The sequence below is a fragment of the Staurois parvus genome, unplaced genomic scaffold (assembly GCF_062004578.1).
Source record: "Staurois parvus isolate SC_StPar_1 unplaced genomic scaffold, SC_StPar_1.0 ptg000023l, whole genome shotgun sequence".
Classification (NCBI taxonomy): domain Eukaryota; kingdom Metazoa; phylum Chordata; class Amphibia; order Anura; family Ranidae; genus Staurois; species Staurois parvus.
The window spans coordinates 729,351-752,524 of record NW_028317819.1 but is presented as its reverse complement, the minus strand read 5'-3'; the positions used below and the strand labels follow the sequence as shown (position 1 = coordinate 752,524).

The 23,174-nt window shown below is 39.4% G+C and overlaps 1 protein-coding gene across 3 annotated transcripts in view; it reads right to left on the bottom strand.

The window, feature by feature from the left end:
• Positions 1-2,774: 2,774 nt before the first annotated feature.
• The window catches only part of ARHGEF25 (Rho guanine nucleotide exchange factor 25), a 429,432-nt gene continuing 409,032 nt past the window's right edge, over positions 2,775-23,174 (bottom strand). For all 3 annotated transcript variants that reach the window (XM_089692599.1, XM_089692601.1, XM_089692606.1), the window contains 4 exons: positions 20,024-20,204; positions 16,414-16,628; positions 13,407-13,556; positions 2,775-10,876 (listed from right to left, as the gene is read on the bottom strand). In XM_089692599.1, the coding sequence (XP_089548725.1) occupies positions 10,772-10,876; positions 13,407-13,556; positions 16,414-16,628; positions 20,024-20,204 (651 nt within the window). In that variant the 3' untranslated portion in view covers positions 2,775-10,771. The remainder of the gene's footprint in view (positions 10,877-13,406; positions 13,557-16,413; positions 16,629-20,023; positions 20,205-23,174) is intronic.

Sequence of the window (23,174 nt, the reverse complement as noted above, 5' to 3'; positions counted from 1 at the left end):
CTCTGGAGGGCAAGTGGTTAAACCCAAAACCAGAAAATGCAATATGTTAGGGCTCATGTACACTGCAGCTGATAAACTCACATTTAGGAACTGTTCAGCATTTTTTTCAGCAGCCCCTGAACTCACGCTAATGTTTTCCTATGTGTCCATGTACACATCTTCATTTACAGTCATTTGAGTTTACAGTCGTTTTTTTGAACGCCCAAAACTTGCGTTCAGCAGTCGATTTTATCCAAGGTTTCGAATGTAAAACGCTTGTAAACGCGTCAAATCTCTTTTATAAGCGTTTGAATTTTTTTTTTAACTTTTCCAGTTCCCCATGCTGTCCAGAGCCTTTTTTTCATCATGCAAAATGCATGCAAAGCAAAACACTAAACACAGGATGTTCCTACCAAGCTTGGCACACATAGTAATGACCAATTCACACCTCTCCCACCCTTGGAAACAAAAGATATGTTAATGACCATTAACACCTCAAATTCCTCATGAAGACCCCCTGCCAGGTGGCCTTAATGACCTACTCCACCAGATACCATCCCACCCTTGGAAACAAAGCAACTCACACCTAGCTAATGTCAACACATACTGCTGTCTCTGCTTCTACTCTCTGTATTTCTCTGAAACAGTCTGAAATAGTTAATAATTTACCTCTTTTCAGTGCATTCTGGGCATTTGGGAGGGTCTCCTGTGCTTATCTTTAAAAAACGCTTCCAAACGCACATAAACGCGTTATGCAAATGCAGCTAAACAGACGGTTTTTAATCTACGTTTTTCAGCAGTCAGTTTCCATCATTCAGAAGTGTCCCGTGTACATGGGGCCTTACAGCTTATCAATCATTAGATGTGAGGACTGCACTAGTTTTCTTTTTTAGGCTTTTTCCCCTGTTTTCACCTGGTGATCTGGTGGTCAGTAACACACCTCCCATTTTAGAGTGCCCCCACTCCAGATGTAGGAGCAACAGAGACACCTTTGGACAGCAGCATTGTCAGTCTGGGGGGAGAGGAGTGTTAAATGTACTAGTAGATTTAGATACATTAACGCATTGCTGCCAAACTCCAGCTCACACTGCAGTTACAGAAGCTGATAGAGCAAGGGTGCTCAACCTGTGGCCCTCCATGTGTTGCGGAACTACAAATCCCATGCGGCATTGCAATGCTGACAGTTACAAGCATGACCAAAAGGCAGAGACATGATGGGACTTGTAGTTCCACAACAGTTGGAGGGCCACAGGTTTAGCACCCATGTGTTAGAGAAACAGGTTTTTTTCCTTTTGGAATCTAGGTCTTAGATAAACAAATAAAAGTTCATCATTGGACGCACCGGTGTCAGTAGTAAATGGTTTGTCTCAACACTCATTTGCAGGAGAGGGAGAGCTTGTTCTATGAAAAACAACAGACTTAAAAACTTATACCAGATGAAAATAAAGGAAAGAAAGCCTAAAAAAAGAAATCTTAATGCAGCTACTACACTATAATTGGTAGGCTGCAGTACAGCTTTGCTTTTGGGTTTAATACTGTATAAAAGAAAAGATTTAGAAAACAAATATAACATACACGCATCTGTTAAGAACTGTCATATTGCATTAAAGAGAATGTGGTTTTCCACTATTTTATTTCTTTACTATGGTCAGGACTAAAAAAAAAATATTTTTGTAGTTGGGTAAATATGAAACATTGCATAATTATGTGATATTTCCTGAAAGCAAATATCAACTCTGCTTCTTTTTCAGATGCCTGCTGCTGAACAAAGCTTGTTGTTAATAGAGAGCAATATCTCAATGAAATTTTAACACATCACTTTAAGAGTCATGGAAGTTATTCATTCCAAATCTGTGTAATGGTTCAGTTAGGCCATCCTGTTGTGCTTTTGGTCACTGTCTGTGTGAGAAATACACTTACAAACAGTTTCAGTGCTTTTATTAGATCTCTCTTGGTGTCCTTGAAACTCCCATATTAGGTGAATAAGATCACTCACCAGACAGTGTAGGTCACTGGACATTAGTTTCTCCTCTAACCTGACTTTCTACGCCTTGTATTTTTTCTTCCACTGGTTAGGATTGCCTGTCTTTTCCTACTAAAGGAAACAGCAGAGGGCGCAAGTTAAGTGCAGTATATAGGATAAGACTTTATTAAAAGTAACAAGTGGCAGCTCCCAAGGTGCAGTCGGGTGTAAATGGACAACAGAATCTGTTTACACCATACCGCCCAAAGAGCAGAGTGGGCTCTGTCTATGTCCACTTTGCAGAAACTGAATGGACATGGACCTGTCATCCACCCACTCTGCTGTAATTAGCAGGGAATTCAGCGAACAGATCCGCTGCTGACCAAAACGGAGTCCACCCTGTGTTAAAAGAGGCCTTAAGCTAGAAGGAAAAAAAAACCAAAGGTATTTTACTTGTTTTGATAAACATCCATAAAGCTAAGTTCCCCGCCACCTCCCCCCAAGAGAAGAAAAAAATTAAAAGTCAGCATTCACAAATACTGTAGCTGCTAACTTTTAATATTAGGGCGCTTACCTGACCATGCATCCAGCGGTGCCCTCATCCCGAGCCGATTCTTCAATTCTTCAAGAGAAACTGGCAGTAAAGGCGGACGCAGCTGGAAATGGGAGCGGATACCTGTCAAAACCAGGGACCTGCTCCCCCCAAAAGGTGCCAAATGTGGCAGCGGAGGTGGGGGGGGGGGAGCAGAAAAGCAGAGTGAAACTCCTCTTTAAGTAGATATGGTACACATAAGGAAATAAGGAGCAACAGACAATAAATTGAAAGTCCATCTTTGATATACCAAAAGCTTTATTAGTAAACAAAACATCTCATATTCTACCCCTCAACCCCTACTGTCCTCCCCACACACAGCTTCCATTTTATATTGTACAACATAGTGCTGAGATCAGACAGTATTCCATAAAACATGCATATACAAGAGTATAATACAATGACCTGTCTCCAGAAGGATAGAGCAGAGACAGGTAGTAGAAGGAAACAACAATTGGCACCCTATGTGTGCCACTCTGTGAGCATCCCAGGAGAAACTGACTTTCCATCTAAGACCATGTGCATTAAATAGATGAACATCCCATGGCACCCAAATATTTTGAAATTAACAGAGAGGTGGCTGTGCCTTGACACCACAAATCATTTAATTTTAAATTATAGAAATTGTATATAGCTAACAATATATCTTATGGCATAAATTCATGTTAAATAACAAGTCCACTACTGGCCAGCAAGTGGAGTAGGAAAAATTCAACAAGTACACTATCTCACTGTGGCTGGCACACAACATAGGGATTTGCAGGCAGGGAACATGGAGCTTAACACCAAGGTGGTTAAGGTTCCAAAAAATGGTGTTGCCGAAAGATCAAGGCTATGGGATCTGGAAACCCATTGTTCTGCAACTACTGCCATTTTCCTCTTCTGATGCTTTAAGGCTCTGGACCAAGCTGCTGTGGAAACCTTTAGGCCCACACTTTCTGGCTATTCTATAAGTCATCCCAATTAAAGGAAGCAGAAAACCTTTGGCAGCCAGCTAGAGGAAAGTGAAGGCGACTAAGTCCATGAAGTTGCTTGGATCAAGACAAACCAAATTAAGCAACTGGCTAAATTGAACAAGAAGGTGGACACTGCTTACCCAATGTCCCTACTCTTCCACTACCAGCTATTTAAAAGTAGCTTTTAAAAGACATTTATTGCTGAATTGGTGTACTTAACCTAGTTATTATATCACCTTGAAGGACCTTGCTAGACATAATTCCCAATGGGGTTTATTTACTAAAGTTGAAGAGTGTAAATTCAGTCTCACTTCTGCATAGAAACAAATCAGCTTCTAACCTCAGCTTGTTCAATTAAGCTTTGGCTACAAAACCTGGAAGCTGACTGGTTTCTTTACAGAAGTGAGCCTGATTTTGCACTTTCCAGCTTTAGTAAATAAACCCCAACGTGTTGATTAATTTGATAATACAATATTTTTATTATTTAATAGTTACTACCTAAAGGGTAAGATAATAAAATAACATTATGAGCTGAATGTAAAACCCCCAAGACAAGCATGGGGAGGAATGGTTTTGATTGGTACTTTCATCAGCAAATGGGGTAATAGGCTTGTTATCACAAGTTCAGTGAACCGTTGTGAAGCAAATCTGGAGTTTAATTGTTTAAATACTGAAAGCCTAAAATATTTTAAGGGGGCAAAATTTGCAGCACCAAATCTTCAATATATGTGTGAATCCTTGTAAATTAGGTATTGACAACCCTTCACTTTTGCATTACATTAACTACAATGTTGAATGAAATTGTCCTTTAACTCAGGGGTAGCCTATTGATGGCCTGCTAATCATTGGTGAACTAAAGATGGTGAAATTGCATTAATGGTCCATTCTTAGACAGTTACTTACAAAAGAAGAAAGTGACCTGTGACTCTTGGCTGATGTGAAACTACATATCACAGAATCCTATACTAATCGCTGCTACCACTGCAGCCTTTCATTCCAGCACAACTGTACAGCCACAGGCCGTGTAAGTCTGCATAGAGCAGAGACAACAGAGTTCTGCATGCATATGACCCACATAGGGTTTAGATGCTCCCATACCATTTTGTATTGGTGCTCTGCCATTCACAGTATTCAGTGGGGAAAAAAACACCCATCTTGTATCTATAAAGAATTCAATATATACACGGTCTCTGATTTCCTCTCACATAGAAATATGAAAACAAATTCTGAGAAAAGCATTTTCATCACTTATTAAACAGCTGACACGAGGCACTTAACCAACCCCATGCAATACAAATTCCATTACCATGTCATGCAAAGTTCTAAAGATAGACACAGTGTAGGGACAATAGTGAAAAACATTTTGCATCAAAATTAATTCTCTCAATGAACTTTTGTTGTATGCTGTTTTTATTTTATTTTATTAATATTTTACATATTATGTGTAGATACTCGATGTCTACACCTATACATACTGAAGAAAGAGATTTTTTTTAGCTTTGTTTCCTGATACATGCAGATAGTTTGTGAGAAGATTTAGTAGCTAATAACTTGTTTTAGCTCTCAAAATGTATTTAGTTAGCATAAAGGGTCAGTGATGCAGTTTAATACACATACAAGTAGAAATCTGATTGATCGTCATAGGCCAGGGGTGTCAAACTGGAGGCCTTCCAGCTGTTGCGAGTCCCAACATGCCTCTGCCCAGGGCCGTATTTACCACAAGGCAAACAAGGCATTTGCATAGGGCAGCATTTTTCAGGGGGGGCAGCATCGCCCCCCAGAAGAAGTTATGGAAGAGAGGACATATGCAGCATTGGGACCAGGTGGGATCCGAGAGAGGTTGCAGGCAACTTGATGGTGTATGGAGAGCCCGACTCTCCTTCCTGGGGATTTCCGGAGCTGTGAATGGGAGTGTCTTTCTCTCTATCGCCGGGGAGGGGGTGGTATTGGAAAGCTCTCTCAGGTGGAGGGTGAGCAGGGGTGTTATTGGTCAGGCATTCTCCGTAGGGGGGGCACTTAGGCAGCACAAAGCCTAAATACACCACTGCCTCTGCCTGTGGCAGTCACACTTGTAACTGTCAGCCTTCAATGCCTTATGGGACTTATAGTTCTGCAATAGTTGGAGGGCTGCTAGTTTGACACCCCTGCCATAGGCAATATATAGCTATTCATACAAACATTAAGGTGCTTATGTTATGGTAAACCTCTTGCTGCCATACTTTTTGTAGTTAAATACTAGGTCTGGGGCATTCTCAATACAGTGCAGCCTGAAGGTCAGAGAGTGGAGGCTATTATATGAGTACTAAATCTTCATTGCCCCATTGGGGCATAGTTAATTTAAACAGCCACTTGAGCAACAAGTAATATTTCAATTGTAAGCCATGATGAGTTATTCTCTGTTTGCATATATTTCCTAAGGACTCTGGAGATTAAACCTATTTGCCATTGGTCCAAAGTTTGTTCCTGCTCACCTTGTTGTTTTTGGCGATTGCCACAGTAGGGGAAAGGGGACATTTTATTGGTTAGCCTAGACTGAGTAAGTGACCTCTGCTTAAGAAAGCATGGGAGGGGAGATTTGACTTATTTTACTTTTCATCACAGCTCATCTGATCAAATACCTAATCCTTCTGATATGTAGCTAGCATTGAATGGAGCACAGGGCAACATATACTTCAGGTAAGGTAAGAATTTCAGCCCTTATTTTACTTTTAATTTATGTGCCCCTGCAAAACTGACTGAATATTTTAGTATAAGTGTACATTATTGTAAAATGTACAGATGAAATTGAATCACTGTGCTATTCATTGGGGGTGCACTGCAGAGTCACTTTTCTAAAATCTGGTCTTGCCTGACCTACTCTAACTGTAGCAAGCCTTGTATACTGTCAGCAGCCTGTGAGATGGGCACTGTCTGTGCAAGCCACAACATTAGACTCTGCCTTTTAACTACAAGAATCAATGGAAAGACCAAACTGGCAACTTTGATTCTCTCAACAAACTTCTCATCACTAAAAGCTCAAATCTGGAAACTTGAAAGGAAATCAGCCAATAACAAGCCTGTCATGAAAGTATAATAATCAGAGACTACCTCCAGTGAAACTGCATGTCAAAACTGCCTGCAGACCCAGAGATTTGAGCAGCTAATGATTTATGCCTATATGCATATATACTATATGCATCTCAACTTTTTCAGTTCTTTATGATGGGTGGCCTTGTTATCATATAGGGAGAGCTTGCTATCCAATAGGAGGGATCAAGAATTAGGAATTAATGGGGCCATGTGTGACCTTTACAATAAAATCCAGATTTAGCTGCGAATTCAAAAAGTCAATGAATTCAGCTGGCTGCACTGATTGTTCGGTAGGCTATGCATAGACATATTTTCTCTATATGCTCAGTTGATATTTCCCAAGTTTCTGATAAGTTTACCTTAAGCAACATTCTAATATATCATCCCTACCCAAAGTTTCAGAAAATTATATCTTGTCTTAGATTTCTAAGGTAAAGAATAGAAAGATTTGCAGTGCATTTTATAAAGATCTGCGCAACTTTGCTGAGTCATATCATAAAACATGGGACTGATTTACTAAGACTGGAGAGTGCAAAATCTGGTGCAGCCGTGCATGGTAGCCAATCAGTTTCTAACTTCAGCTTGTTCAGTTGAGCTTTGACAAAAAAAAATGGAAGCTGACTGGGTTCTATGCAGAGCTGCACCAGATTTTGCACTCTCCAGTTTTAGTAAATTAACCCCATAGTGTGATTGTTATCTACAATCAAATTGCATATTTCATGCTATTTGGTATAATGCTTCTAGAAGTATGGCTTAGGGGTTAGAATCAATATATACTTGTCTTTCAGGAAAGGCCTTAAGATATTGCACTTATTACATATCAAGACTATGGCTTTTATTTTAAAAGTAGGAACTGCGATATTACTTGCTAAAGTAATTGTGGGACTAAATGTGTGACATATGTGACTTCAGTAAAGCAATTTGATTACTAGGTTCTTTTGTTATAGGTTCATAAAGGGTCTACTAACCCTAACCCAGTACTATTGAGAACAGCATTAGGATAATTCTCCTATTGTTATACATACCACCTTTGCAGATTAAGTCTATCGTTCAGTAATAAAAGGTGCTCACAGACCAACAATATACCTGAGTGGATGAACTAGCACATTATCAGACTAATCATGAACAGCACTGCAATACAGATGTGACACTACAGGTCTTGGTACAGGAAAATGGAGAGGTGCAGGGGGGATTGGTGACCTTTAGATATCTTCCATGCTGGTTTTGTTACCAGAATATTTTAATGACACCTGTCAATCTACTATAAATGCATCCAGCCAACTGTTACCAGCTGCATCACATAAATATATGACTTTCTTTACTGAATAATCACGGACAATGTATGGGCCTAGTTGTAAATAAGGGTACAAAGATAACTAAAGGTGTCACCCAGGTTTTAGGTTCCTTATGCAATAAACCTTTTCATTATTTTGCAAACTCTTTAACAGTAGCCCTCACCAGCTGGGGGGTCTAATATGACAGAGGTCACTGCAGTGCCCAAAACGTGTATTCCTAGAGACCATAAAGTCCAAGCAGAACTCTCATAATGCAAAAAATAGTGTCCAGGCCAACAATCACCTACTGTAGGTGGTTGTTGTAACTATGGCAGTTCTGCTATTTTAGGCCAGAGTTGAGCACTAGACTGAGAAGGAATTAAGAATAAAATTTGGATGATAATACAGCACTTGTATACACGTTTTCTTCTTTAAAAAACATTGACCTAAAACCTATGAAATAATTGTTGGCATGTCCATGAAGATCAATCAAGCATCTGTGTGGTCGCTGAGCTCTTAAGCCCTGTACTCACGATGAGAATATTGGACGAATGATTGTTCATTTTTTGGGGAGTTTTTTTGCATGCTAGTCTCTCAATATCGAAAATGAAGAAGTTACTAAAGTTATGAAAATTCTTGTTTAACAGAATAAAAATTCGGAAGTGATGTAATGTATTGTACTGTATTTTTCATATGATTTTCTGATTGTGTGTACTAGGCTGTACTGTGCTGTTGTCTAATGCAAAACAATTAAGAAGACCCTTTCATCCTCAAACTGCTTGCTTTAATTTGTCAAAGTAAGAATGGTTTGTGGGCATTTGGCCCTTTTTTGGCAGCCCTCTGTAACCTTTGGATTATTATTACCTGTGTCTTTGGCAGCTGCATTCATTCTTTGACATTCCTAACAGATGGGAGCCTTGATCAATAGCAATCCCAACTGCGAAACCTTTGGGATAGTAACAAAATAATTTATAGTTTTTTTTATTACAACACTTTTCTAAGTTAGAAATATCTGCAAGTACTAATATCGTAACTATTTCAGTCCTGTGTGATCATTTACTTAACAACTTTTGTATACAATGTCTGGTCATAATATAGACTGATATAACCATATACATGATTTATACATACATATAGAAAACATCACCAACATTACATAAGAATTGTATTGTAAACATATTACTTAAGATTGTATCTGATGCAACACATTCGTATACCAGTGAACCCAATGTAATACAGGGGATGTAAGAACGGCAAGGAAAGCATGCTGAGGACCTCAAGCCATTAATACACCTGTGTAGAGCCTTGCAAGTATTTCATATATTTCCAAGAGAAGAGGAACCCTATTCTAAAAAAATAAATCCTACATTTAAAGACATGAACCATTGATGGAGTTCAGTGATGTGTTCATATACACTTGCTGAACAAGAATCATAGGTGTGTTGTAGTGGCAGGTCATGATACATTGTAAAATGTAAAACTGCAATACACTCTACAAGTACTGTACTTGTAGATTGCTTTTTTGGTGGCTGTGATGCAAGATCCTCATACATTTTGTGCAAGAATGAGGCGATAATAGGATGGAGAGTTGTATAAATGGTGTAATGAAGGGTTGCCAATAGAAACAATCAGATAACTGATGTTACTTTCCAAGCTGCTTTATTTTATATGACAGCCAGAATCTAATAACTACATAAAGACACATTACCAGGTAGTTAATTTCTGCCTATTAAAACACAGCATATGCCCAAAAGCATAACTACAGCTGTAGTGACCTATGTGGCTACTATGGGTCCCAGCAAGACTGGGCATTCAGTGCACAAGGGACATGTGTCTAAGGCCCTCTCTGATGGTATAGTGATTTATCCATGCAGCATCTGTGAAATGTACAGTAGAAAAAAAATAAATGCATATGCAGCTGAGAAACTTTTGTCATGAGCTTTGGAAAACAATATTTACTACCAATATTTTTGGGATGACACAGGCCTCTGTTGTGGGATTGCCATTTTATGATATGTAACAAAGTAAAATACTTGTCTCTGAAGACCCAAATGGAAAATGTGTTTCCTAGACACATAAAACACATACTTGGTCCATGTAATTGACCTCACTTAAAGCTGAATAGGTACATTTTACTACCCTGAAACTAATATGAACCTTGTGAGTGGCTCGTATCATGTTATTAAAATAAAATGAGAGATATCATGCTTTCCTAACAGATTCCTTATAAGATGTAGATTTAGTGAGCACAAGAGGGCCCTCTACAGATTTTGCCATTGAGGTGCAATCATCTATCATTACATCATAATACCTTCATTACAGAAAAGACAAGGCCCACACCTAATTCAGTTCACAAAAGGCCTCCCCAGTTTGATCCATTTAGTGAGCTCTTGCATACGTATCTCACCCAGACTGCTTATAGAGAGCCCTAAGCATGTGACAGTCAAAATCCTTTCCATTTCACTGAGCTTCATGATTGTCAAGTAAAGTGATAGAAAGTGAAGATGGTTCTCTGCAGAATTTGTGGAGTTGTGAAATGGTTACATGTTTGTCTAAGGTTCGGAAAAATACAATTTTTCATTTTCATCCTTTCATGACATGTTTCTCTTTCACTTGTTTCCTTCAGTCTATCTCAAGTCAGGCTTAAGTCAAGTCTTTAGTTGTTGGAGCACATAGTGGACAAAAAGTGAACACCATAAAGTCTCCCAAGCAGTTCTGGAGCTCAAAGTCCTCATATAAACATTGCTCCTCATAGAGCAGGCATCACACTGCAGATTTGCAGACTGTGTTGGCTGTGGATAAAAAGGCATAAAGGTAAGTTTCCTCTCATGGTTTATCCAAGCACAATAGCCTTCTATCCACTGGTCTCGGACAACAGCTGCAACCTGGAAAGTCCAGGATGATTTAAATAATTCAACCCTGTACACATGGCCAAAGTTCAAAGTTCATCCTCATCCAGCTTGGCCAGCCGGGGGACAGGTACACCCATTTCATCAGACGTAGAGGAGTAGCCAGGGAGTTCTCGGCCCAATGTTTTCAGTTTCTGGAGGATAGAGACAAAGAATAAGACTTACTTCAGCAACAACATTAATCAGATAAGGCTCATTCACATCCAACCAGATCCCTTTCCTTACTGTTTTCCCAACAGCTGAGCAGTGTGAAGGCAACCCATAGAAATTGAATTGGTGTGCAATGGCTGTGTGGACTCACCTGCACAAGGGGTAGACAGTTACGCAGGGATGCGGTTGTGTGGGTGAACCCACACAAGCAATGCATGCCAATGCACTTTCTATGGACTCTCTACCCATTGCATAGGCCTTAGCGCCCATATGAATGACCCCATACATTAAGAACATACATGGACAAAATGAAAATACTTTTTGTGACTATTTCAAATGTAATTATTATAAGTATTTATATAGTGCTGACAATTTATTTAGTGCTGCACATACTGCATATTCACATCAGTTCCCTTCCCTAAGGAAGTACTAGGGCCTGTTTGGACACCCAGTTGGATAGCCAATTAACATGCCAGCAAGCCTTTGGAGAGTGTAAGCATAGGGAGAGCAAACTCCATTCAGATAGTGTCCTGACCAGGAATCAAACAAGGGACCCCACCACTGCTGCGAGGCAGAAATGCTAACCACTGAGCCTACCTTACTGACTTTTTAGGGAACATGTTGCATGTTTTAGTTGATGAGTAACTATTACTATGGTCTATCTCTACTTTACACCAAAAAAGGTATATTTTCAATACATAGGTCATAAATAATAAATATAATATAATATAATATATGCAATCCTTGTTTCAAGGTATTTACAATTATGGTGGGAAAAGGGGGGGGGATTTGGCCTGATTGTCATTTAGTCTGATGAATACATTGCTACAAAAGGAAAAAGGCTCACACCATGTATAATTACTGTTTCTTCTATATGATCAGATATGAACAGTTATGTTCTTTAAGTCATCACTTATTTATACGTACTGTATATGGGATACTGTGTACAATTTATACTTTTGTATGGTGTGTCATTAAAAAATTCAATAAATAAAAGCATGGACTGAGCATGCTTAGATCCAGCATCCTGTTGCTCTTTTGAAAAAGTATTTTTAGTAATTCTGGAAATCCCCTGAATAGTGCAGAACTGCGCTTACAGATTTCATCTGCAGCACCACCTGCTGGTAACATCTGATATTGCATGTACCAGAGTTTTCTATGATGTACTGCTCTTCAGTTTTAGGGTAGCCTGCAACCATTATCCATGGAATGGCAGCACTGCTGCACAAAAGAACGGTACACGATGGCAGAAAAGAGAACCCACAGTTGTTTACAGGGAAACTGGAGAGCTGGGGTTCCTATTTGTAAACATGGTTCATGATATTTCTTTAAAAGGTAAATATTTGTGCCCAAGCTGTTTTTTTTTGCCTGATCCAGTATTCATTGTAGAAACTTCTCAAGATCTAGATCAAGATCATCATTACATCATGAAACACTTTGGAGCTGTTTAAAAAAACAGGGTGTAACCCAAAGCAATCAATCTACTTACAACTAAGATTTTAATGTGCAGTTAGGAAAATAAAATGTAACTTTAGGCAAAATCAGAAATTACATAGGATGCAGTCTGCACTAGCATAAAAGCGGAACTCCACTCTCCCAATCAACAAGGACTAATTTTAATCCTGAAGCTGCTAGTTATAGTAAGTAGATAGGAAAGTATATTATATTTACTTGTTTTAAACATTTTTTTTACATTTCTTCCATTACTTCCTGGTTTCCATGCCTAGGCAAATGATATCATACATCCCAGCAGTCTTCAGGAGGAAAGGGAGGGTTCTCAGCTCAGCCACTGCCTGAGCTAAGGGCAGATGGATTCCAGGAAGTAAATGATACATGAATCATCTCCCCTTACTCAAGATGGACACTGCCAGAAATGCCAGGGGGTGTTTTTCAAAATGATTTCTCAGCAAAATAAAGAAGGGAGACATGAATGGAGGAGTTTGTTCGAAATATTAAAATTTAATTAAATTGTATTTTTTGGTTTGTGGTGCTCACATGCAGTGCAGTTCCACTTTGACACCAGTATTTTTGTTTTTTTTCACGTTCCCCTGTAACATAAGTAAAATACAAAAAAAAATAAAAAATGAAAGAACAATGCCAGGTAACAATTTTTGTTTTAACTCTCACACCTGTATACCCTTTATGGACTAGAGCAATTTTTACATTTTAGCTATGTGCCCTATTGATTTGGCATAACCTAGTCATTACCTAACATAAACGTGATACAGATATTGTTATTTTCTATACAATCTATAGAAAGAAGTGGTTTGAACAGTGTTAGTTTTAAAAGTGTTTTTAAAAGCGAGTCACTAAAAATATAAGTGTCAGGCCTTATCATTATATTTTTTTTATTTCACCTACAACTAAACTTTAAGGTAAAGTTTTCTAGATTGCTATTGAACTGAATTGTATGATATGACAAGATATGGCTTGTAGATCCTCAATGTAACCTTCAATCTACCTGTCCTGCACTCCTTTTATTTTCTGACAATAACAACAATAATGTATTCTTACACGACTGGTAGGGTCGCTTTGTGGGGTTCCATTGGACACAGTAGAGGTGGAGGACTCTGGATAATGATTTAAATTAAGATTGATGTGTGCTGGGGTCAGAGTTGCTGGGGGTAGAACATCTGAGTGAGAACTCTTTCGAGGAGGGTGAACCTGTAAAATTATAAACATAAAAACAAGGTTAGGAGCACTAAACTATCAACACTGATGGTAAATCATAAAAATACGTTTTTGTGATCAGGCCACAAGAAAACAGTGTCTATTTAGACCCTGGCAGTTTGCTATTGTTTTACGAATAGCAAAATATGTCGTTAACATTAGAGCCTAATATTTGATAAAACGAGAATCCCAAAAAAGGGATTCTAGGACACCCGATTTTATATCTGAAACCACAATTATTACATTATTTTGCTCTAGATAAATATCTATTTGAGCCCCTGTTGATACAGCGAAGTCTCTCCCTCCTCATTGGCTGAGACAGCTGCGTTAGCCACTGGCTCTCACTACTGTCAATCACAGCCACTGAGCCAATGAGAAGAGAGCAGGGCCAGGGCTGAGCAGCGTCTGTGTGTGAATGGACACACAGGGCAGTGGCATGGGAGCAAGCCAGGTGCCCCCATAGCAAGCCGCCTGAGGAACAGGAGCGCTTGTGGGGGACCCAAGAAGAGGAGGATTGGGACTGCTTTGTGCACAACCACTGCACAGATCTGGTAAGTATAGCATGTTTGTTATTGAAAAAAATCTGCCTTTACAATCACTTTAAATATTCACTCACCGGGCACTTTATAAGGTACACCTGTTCAATTGCTGGGTAATAGATTGCTAATCAGCCAATCACATAGCAGCAACTCAATGCATTTAAGCATCTAGACATAGTGAAGACGACTTGCTGAAGTTCAAACCAAGCATCAGAATGGGGAAGAAAGGGGATTTAAGTGACTTTGAATGTGGCATGGTTGTTGGTGCCATACGTGCTGGTCTGAGTATTTATGATCTTCTGGGATTTTCAAGCACAACCATCTCTTGGAGTTTACAGAGAATGGTCCGAAAAAGAGAAAGTATCCAGTGAGTGGCAGTTGTGTGGACAAAAATGCCTTGTTACATAGTTACTTAGTTAGTCTGACAGAAAAAAGACAAGTCCATCCAGTTCAACCAGTTAAAAAAAAAAAAAAGTTATAATCCTACACCCACAGTTGATCCAGAGGAAGGCAACCCCCCCCCAGCAAACCATGACCCAATTTGCTCCTGCAGGAGGAAAAAAATCCTTCCTGATCCCCCAACAGGCAATCGGATATTCCCTAGATCAACTTTACCTATAAATGTTAGTATCCAGTTATATTCTGTGTACCCAAGAAATAATCCAGGCCTTTTTTTTAAAGCAATCCACTGAGCTGGGCAGAAACAACTCTTGAGGGAGTCTATTCCACATTTTCACAGCTCTCACTGTGAAGAAACCTTTCTGTGTTTGGAGATTAAATTTCTTTTCCTCCAGATGTAAAGAGTGCCCCCTTGTCCTCTGTGTTGTCCGCAAGGTGAATTGGTGCCCAAAACTGAACTGCATATTCCAGATGAGGTATTACTAATGATTTGTACAGGGGTAAAATATCTCTCCCTCTGGAGTCTATACCTCCTTTATTACAAGAGAGGGTTTTGCTCGCTTTGTTGATGTCAGAGGTCAGAGGAGAATGGGCAGACTGGCTTGAGATGATAGAAAGGCAATAGTAACTCATGTTGATATGGACCAAAATCTCAGAGGAATATTTCCAACACCTTGTTGAATCTATGCTACCAAGAATTAAAGAAGTTCTGAAGGCAAAAGGGGGTCCAACCCGGTACTAGCAAGGTGTACCTAAGAAAGTGGCCGATGAGTGTAAATATCGGCTGTATGTCAAGTCATTACTCAGATGGCTCTGAGGAAGAAGCAAGTCCTCGAAACGCGTCAGCCATTTGGAGGTCTAGGAGTCCCATTATGGATATCATCCAGTGTGACTGGACCTTGCTGTACTTTATATGATGTGCCTTTGACATTTGTTCCTTTGTGAGTATATTACCACTTTTTTTTGTACAATAAATTATCTTTTAAAAGGTAATGCACTAGGCACGTGTACCCTATGTTTCTTTACATACATTTCTTTTGCCCTGTTCCTCTAGTGAGAAGCAGCTTTTATTATTCCCTGAGACAAAATCACCTGGACTGTAAATTTCTTGAAGTGGCAGCTGCTGAAAAATCAGTTCATATTCACAAAGGCACCCCCCCCCCTCCAAGAACTGCAAGTACCAAGTGCCTTTTCCTTACAGACAGTATGGGGGGAGCACAGTGAAGAGCCAGCTGTAGTTCATCAGAAAGCCACAGCCAGCTCCCATATCCAAGATGGTAGCACCCGAGACCCACAGTGCTAAGAAGAAGAAGGCACCAGCTTCAGTATTTGAAAAAAAAATGAAGTTCCTCTTGAAGCAAAGTAAGTTATAGGGAGATATCAAATGAATCATGAAAAACAAAGGCTTTCAGTACTTATTTGGTAAAAAAACAAAACAAAGGATCAATGTGATATTTATTTTCCAATATTTTGATATGAGAACTAGTTAACATAACTCAATGAACTAATGCCTCGTATACAGTATAAGAAAATCGTACGAAAATTTTCGTACAAGGACCTGATTGTCCGATAATCGGATCGTTAGTACACAACTTTTGAGAGCCAATCACGACAATTCGTATGACAATATCCGAAGGGACAAGCGCAAACATTTTTCTCGTACAATACCAGATCGTACGATTTTTGTTTAATCAGTACAGTAGTCGTCTGAAAACACAATGCAAATACAATACAATACATGATATCACTTTCGAAATTCTTTTCTTTCATAGGAGAATTTTCGTATCTTTAGTAAACTCTTCACTTTCGATGTGAGACTAGCAGACGAAAAAAAACGGCTGAACGGCTGATCATTCGTCCGATATTCTCATCGTGTGTACGCGGCATAACATAAATAATGGTAGAAAACTTACCTTGTTTCGACTCTCTCTAGAGTTGCTGGGTAAATAAAGGGATGGCAGAGAAGTATTGTAGGATTTGAGGTTGGGCACTTTGTTTCTATCCATAGAGGCAGAGGAATGGGGCCTGAGGCCGCCACGGGTAGATTCTATCGTATGGCTGTTGGTAGATCTTCCAAGACTGTTGGACTTGCTTTCTCTTCGTTGATACTCAATAGGTGATTGAAGTGCTGGGAAAAGACACAGATGTGATCTTACCCACCATTATTACAGTATATCATGTTCCTTTTCTACCTAACCTGTCACATTTTTCTGTTCTCTCTAGCAGTTTTTATTTGTGAGACTTCGAAGCCAAAGTTTTTCTGTTTTCTATTCATCCTCCTGTCACATACAACAAAAATAACTGTATGCAATTCTGTCATATTCAAGACAGTGAATAGCAGCTTTTCTTGAATCAATTCCTACATAATGCACACAGAGATGTACAGCCAAGTGCTTGCACAATGCACAGAATAAGCTGCTATGTAGCAGTCTGATCATCAGTGTATCTTAGATTGTAAGCTCTAACAAGCATGACCCCGATTCCTCCTGTAATAAATTGTATTGCAATTGTACTGTCTGCCCTCATGTTGTAAAGCACTGCGTAAGCTATTGGACTATATCAATCCTGTATAATAATATTTATATACTATAGTTAGTGTGCATTTGCAGCTATTTTGTTTAGCATGGCTCATCTGAATTAGAAAGCATCTACAGAACAGAGCATCCTGATGCAAAAGAGGTCAGTATGCAAACAAGGGCTTCCATTTACCAAATAGAGGGTTAGTGTCAGGGTTACAGGGAGGGCTAAGGTTCAGGTTACAAGGCAAGCTAGTGTTAGGATTACAGGAAGGGTTAGTGTTTTGTTGAGGAAAAAAACTTTCCCCTTTGAGCAATCTATGTACATTGCAAGAATTTTAACAAACTTTGTTGCAGATTCCCAACTTTTGTTATTCTGAAGAAAAGGTTGTTTGTTTGTTCGCCTGTATCCATGTGGAAAGTGAATGTATTTGGGAGCGACTTTATAATTATTGATCAGCTGCTGCATTTGCAGGGTTCTAGTGAGGAAAACTGCAGGGTCTGCATCCCTGTAGAAGTGATCTCCCTTTAAGAATATCTCACCAAAAAAGGAAATTTTGTATTGCAGAAGATGCACAAAATCTTGCTTGTATGTGAGAAAATGAGTGAGCAAATCACACAAGCAGGGAATAACATTTGGGGGTGGGGGGGTTGTACACCATATGTATACAGAATGCCTCCAGGTTGCCAAATTGTATGGCATTTTACAGAAAAATTGGAGTGAAATAGAAAGGTAATCTAGTAAGCTTGTGTAGTAATCGTATATATTATATATTTTTTTATTTGCTATTTTTTTCTACGAATGTCTACTATTTATGGTTAAAGGGAGAGTTAGTGTTAAGGTTGTAGAGAGAATTAATGTTGTTTCTTTGCATATGGCAGACACTTTAAAGTGGTTCTAAAGCCTTACGTTTTTTTACCTTAATGCATTCTACACATTCAGTTAAAAAACCCTCTGTGCTGTAGGATCCCCCCACTACGACCACATTATTCTTACCTGAGCTCGCTCTTGCTGCTGACTCCCTCCTCATTGGGAAAATTGATAGCAGCGGGATCCATTGGCTCCTGCTGCTGTCAATCAAATGCTGTGACAAGGGAGTGGGGGGCAGGGCCAAGCCTTCTGGTCTGTGTCAATAGAAACAGACTGGGTGTCTCAAGAGAAAGCCTGAATGGGTGCCCCCCATTGAAAGCAGCTTTTCAAGGGGAAACTTGCCAAAAAAGAGGGAGCTGGAATGCCAACTGGGGACTCCAGAAAAGGAGGACTGGAGCTGCAGGTAAGTATACCATATTTGTTTTTTTAACCACTTCAATACCGAGCACTTGTACCCCCCTTCCTGTCTAGACCAATTTTCAGCTTTCAGTGCTGTTGCACTTTGAATGACAATTGCGCGGTCATGCAACACTGCACCCATATGAGATTTTTGTCATTTTTTCACACAAATAGAGCTTTCTTTTGGTGGTATTTAATCACCACTGAGTTTTTTTATTTTTTGCTAAATAAAACAAAGAACACTTGAAACTTTTGATAAAAAACACACTTTTCTTCATTTCTGTTATAAAATTTTGCAAATGAATAACATTTTTTCATAAATTTAGTGCAAAATGTATTCTGCTACATTTCTTTGGTGAAAATAATAATAATAATTGAATTTGTATTTTTCTTTCAAATGTTTCTATCATTTTTTTTTTATTACATTTTTTCTTTTTTTTACTATTTTATTTTTCAGCACACTGTGACCAAAGCAATAAAATGTTACCATAGTAAAATTGAACTAATCTGGGCAAGGGGTCAGGATTTTTTTTTTTGTTAAGACATTTCATTGATATTTGCAATCATTGTTACTGAATAAAACTGATTAATTCAGTCTTTTGTTGTGATTAGCTGTGATTGGGCAAAGCTGATCACAGGATACAGATGGGATGTGATTGGCCCTGTCTGTATCATGTGACTGCCTTGACCAGTCACAGCTAACAACATAATTGTATACAATGAATGGCATGACATGAAGCCATCCATTGTATACAATCGACATGTGATCTGCTGTGATTGGTCACAGCGGTCACATGACACTGGCAATGGGCCAGTGTAGTGATATGTCATCGGCTGTGTCCCGTGAGCCGCTCATTTTGACAGGACGTCATATGACGCCCAGTCACAACGGTGAGTGTCCCGCCCAGCCGTCAATCTGCTACAGGCCAGGCGGGGAGGTGTTAATAAGAGAAAAACTAAAAAGAAGGTATAATGTTAACACAGGGCAATGTATTAGAACATACAGCAGTTTTTTCCGGTTCAACAATTATATGGAAAACAATACCATTTGTCATTTTATTTCAGTGTCTCTGCTTGATTAATATGGCAATCAAATCAGAAATAGGCTGTACAGCAATTACATAATTATCACACATCTCTCATCTCATAATTTTATCACTAGATCTTTGATGTCATCTTTGGTAACAGTTTTGATTTAAATTTAGTGACCCCCTAAAGCTGTGCTTTCAATGTCAATGGTTTAGGTTGATCCTCCTATGAAGAATCCACGAGAGGGTATAAGACAGAGCATTGTTGTGTCCAGAGAGGCAGAATTTCTCCACCGCCCACACAGGGATCTTGAAAAACCTGTAGATGGATCAAACATTTCCCACTGCTCTACATAGCTTGCCTTTAAGGATTTAGCTGGAAAATCTTATAAATAATAAAGTAATTTAGATATGATACTGCCCAAACATCAAACTGCACATGAATCTTAATTTACATATTAGATTTAAGGAAGAAGACTGAGAGTAATTTGCATTTTCTGATTAAGTACAACCAGCCTCTCAAGAAGAGATAAGGATGAGTGTTCTGGTAACAAAAGTGCCTAAATCAGGATTTGATATTGTTACTGGAATTCTTATTTTTTTAACCCTCATGTTGTTGATACTGTAGACTTCAGTACTGCTATTTCTCAGCACTGATGAGCCATTCATGCCTAATGTAGTTTAAGTCTATAACATGATTGCCACTCACCATTGAGGAAGTTACGCTGGCTATCCAATATTTGTCCAATGTCATGGACCCAGGCCAGTCTGATCTCAGCAGTCGAGGCCTGCAGAATGTAACGCACTAGACTGCGATCTGTACCACGGGATGTCAGTGCAAACTTACAAGGGTCATTATCCACAGATTCCTCAATGCCCAGACAGCTGATCTACAAAAGAGAATGACAGATCACGTTAAACATCAATTTCAGTAGCCTGTTATGGCGACTCACACTACACATGGCAGGCACAGACTACAGAGGATCCCTGTGCAAAGAAGACATTCAGAACTCCTTTATATGCTTACTGTTGTCTCATTACTATGGATATACCACCTCCAGCATCACTGCCAACCCCTCAGTGATGTTACCAGTATCTATGGTTCCATAATAAAGTTAAATCCATTAAAAGGCATGTGTATGTAATGTCATTTTAACTTATTTTCAGTATTATCTTAAATAACATTTCGTAAAGTAGAAGTGAAAAACTGCACATAAATTTATATTTACCGCTTTCAGCCAGCAGGTACCAAGCTCCTCAGATAAAAGTCGTGTAAAGCATCTGTATTATTCTGTAATACACAGCCTGCCACAAGTATGCAGGCAGCAGTGGGCTATCCTTTGCACTTTGAGTGCCAAGAATGTACCCAATGTACAAAGTTTAAATATTTATTAAGTTTTCTTTCTCTGTTTTCTATAAAGTTTTTATTTAAAAAAAAAAAAAACAACAAAAAAACATATGGGTTCAGGGACTGTAAAATTAGAAGCAATATATAACAATTGTGGTCATTAACCATTAAACTGCCCATTTAAACAGTTCAGCATTTGCACTGGGTTGTGATCACTACACAAAGGGGCCTTGATGATCACCAGTGGAAGGGAGGTCCTCTTCCACCTTTGTCAATTGCATCACCCTGTCTTTCGCTCTCCACTAATGGGCCTTCTTGCCCCTCTTGGTTCCTGTGCAGCAGCACATGGACCCAGAACAGGCAGTCACTCTCCCTTTGCAAGCAACCTTACTATACAAAAATGCATTTTGTTGTGGCTTCCATCTAAGTAGTATGCCAATGTTGTGCAACATCTGCATAATGCATTTGTTCACCTTTCCTGGCCCATGTAAGCCTGGATGTGTTACAAATTGCTGGAAGAGCTTCTTGTTTAGCCAAGATATAGGTAATTACAGGCACAATAACATAGCCATTGTTTCAATGGACAGGTTCATTTGTTCTCTCCTACTTAATATTCTGCTACAGTGCAGGTCATGTGTCCAAAACATTATTTAAGATGCATGTGAGGATAATAAACACTGATTTAACATTTTAAAATGCTTACTCTATTGAAAACTGAAATAGACCTGGCAACTATTAAATAGCATAACACTCGGCATTAAAACTGGATCTTTCACTTTGTACAGCTAATGCTGAAAAAAAAAAAAGGACAGTAAAGGTTCAGATTCTAAGAGGTGATAAGGATTAACAAGGATACAGTACCATCCACATCCAATGGCAAATTATTTATCTTTGCAATATTTTTTTTTGATTATGCAGATCTTTGCTAGTTGAACGTTGTCTGTGGCATTTTGCACTGATCTTAGTGCTGCAGAAGATGGGGCTAAGGAAAATATATCAACAATTTTTCTTTTTACAGGTAACATTTGGACTTTCAATCAGCAGGGAACTTAGACAAAGGTAAGGGGCTGGACAGTATATAGAGAGCTTGAATTGCAATTGTTGCAAGGGAAGGGTGGTGTTTTGTCACGTTCTCCTTGTTTTCCAATTTACTCTTTGAGCGCCAAGTCTGGGAAACATGAGAGGCCTACCCCGGGGTGGGTTATTCTGGCCTATTCTAGGCACCTTGTATAGGATTTCTCTCTCTACTTCATGCACATGGGGTACCTTTGCTTTAGTGCCATTTTCTCCAATGTTCTGGGACAAGGCTGAGGTTGCTATGATGGAATACTCAACCTTAAGTCGAGCCTCTACCCTTACAGATGAATGTTCACCGCGTGCACTTGCACAACGACTGTTCCCCATTTAATTCTTGGATCCCCTTGTAAATGTACATCTTCCTACTGTAGCTTGCAATTAGGCACGTTGTGCCGACCACAGCCACCCATCCAATGCTTCTCACTATGGTAGCAGCATGGACCTTCACCGAGCACAGTGCAGAATCCAACGTGGTCATGACTTTAACTCTTATACTTCCGTACCTCGGTAAAGGTTGGGCACCACTGCAAAGCAGTTTCACTTTGGTTGCTCGGGGAGATGGAATGTGGCATAGAGAGTGCCAACAATATCTCCCTTACGGCAAGAGGCAATTCCACCTATGGCAGGCACACGTTTGCAACAGGCTGTTTGCTGACTGTAACTTCTGTTGTTTGTGGCAACTACATGTATACCTTGCATTAAGGTGACTCTTAGGGGTTGATTTACTAAAGGCAAATAGACTGTGCACTTCGCAAAGTGCAGTTGCACTCTGGAAGAGCAGTTGTTCCGGAGCTTAGTAAATGAGCAGAAGCTCTGCTGACTTCAATCATCCAATTATGTGCAAGCAAAAGTGTTTTTTTTTTCAATTTTCTTTGCATGTGATTGAGTATTCCTTGCAAAGTGAATCTTTATCTCATTTACAAAGCTCTGGAGCAATTGCACTTGCGGTATGGTGCACAGCCTATTTGCCTTTAGTAAATCAACCCCTTTGTTAACTCTTCATAACCTATGTGAAGTGACCCAAGCTATAGACTAAGTGCGTGATAGTGCCAGTTACTTGCAGTGCACGCATTTTTTTAGTAACTTCAGACCAGGCAAGAAGGCAAAGTTTCAACGCTTTACTGAATAAAGGGCAAACATAAATAGAACAATCGCATAGACACAGTCTCTACCTAATTTCCTAATTGCTACTCCTAACCAGGCTATGTGCTGCTCCGATGTACCTGCAAAGGTAGAGCCCATGTCATTACAGAGTCACATCTGAGAGTCACATCTGGGTGACAAATAGTTGCATTTTTGTACCTCTCCCGAGTACAGCTTTCTTTGGGGAACCAGGGAGATGGGAAGAATTGTGGAAAAGAAGCAGGGCTAGACAATGACAACAGCAGCAACGGCTACACCTAATCTCTCGGGCTCGAACCACTGTCCTCTTTTT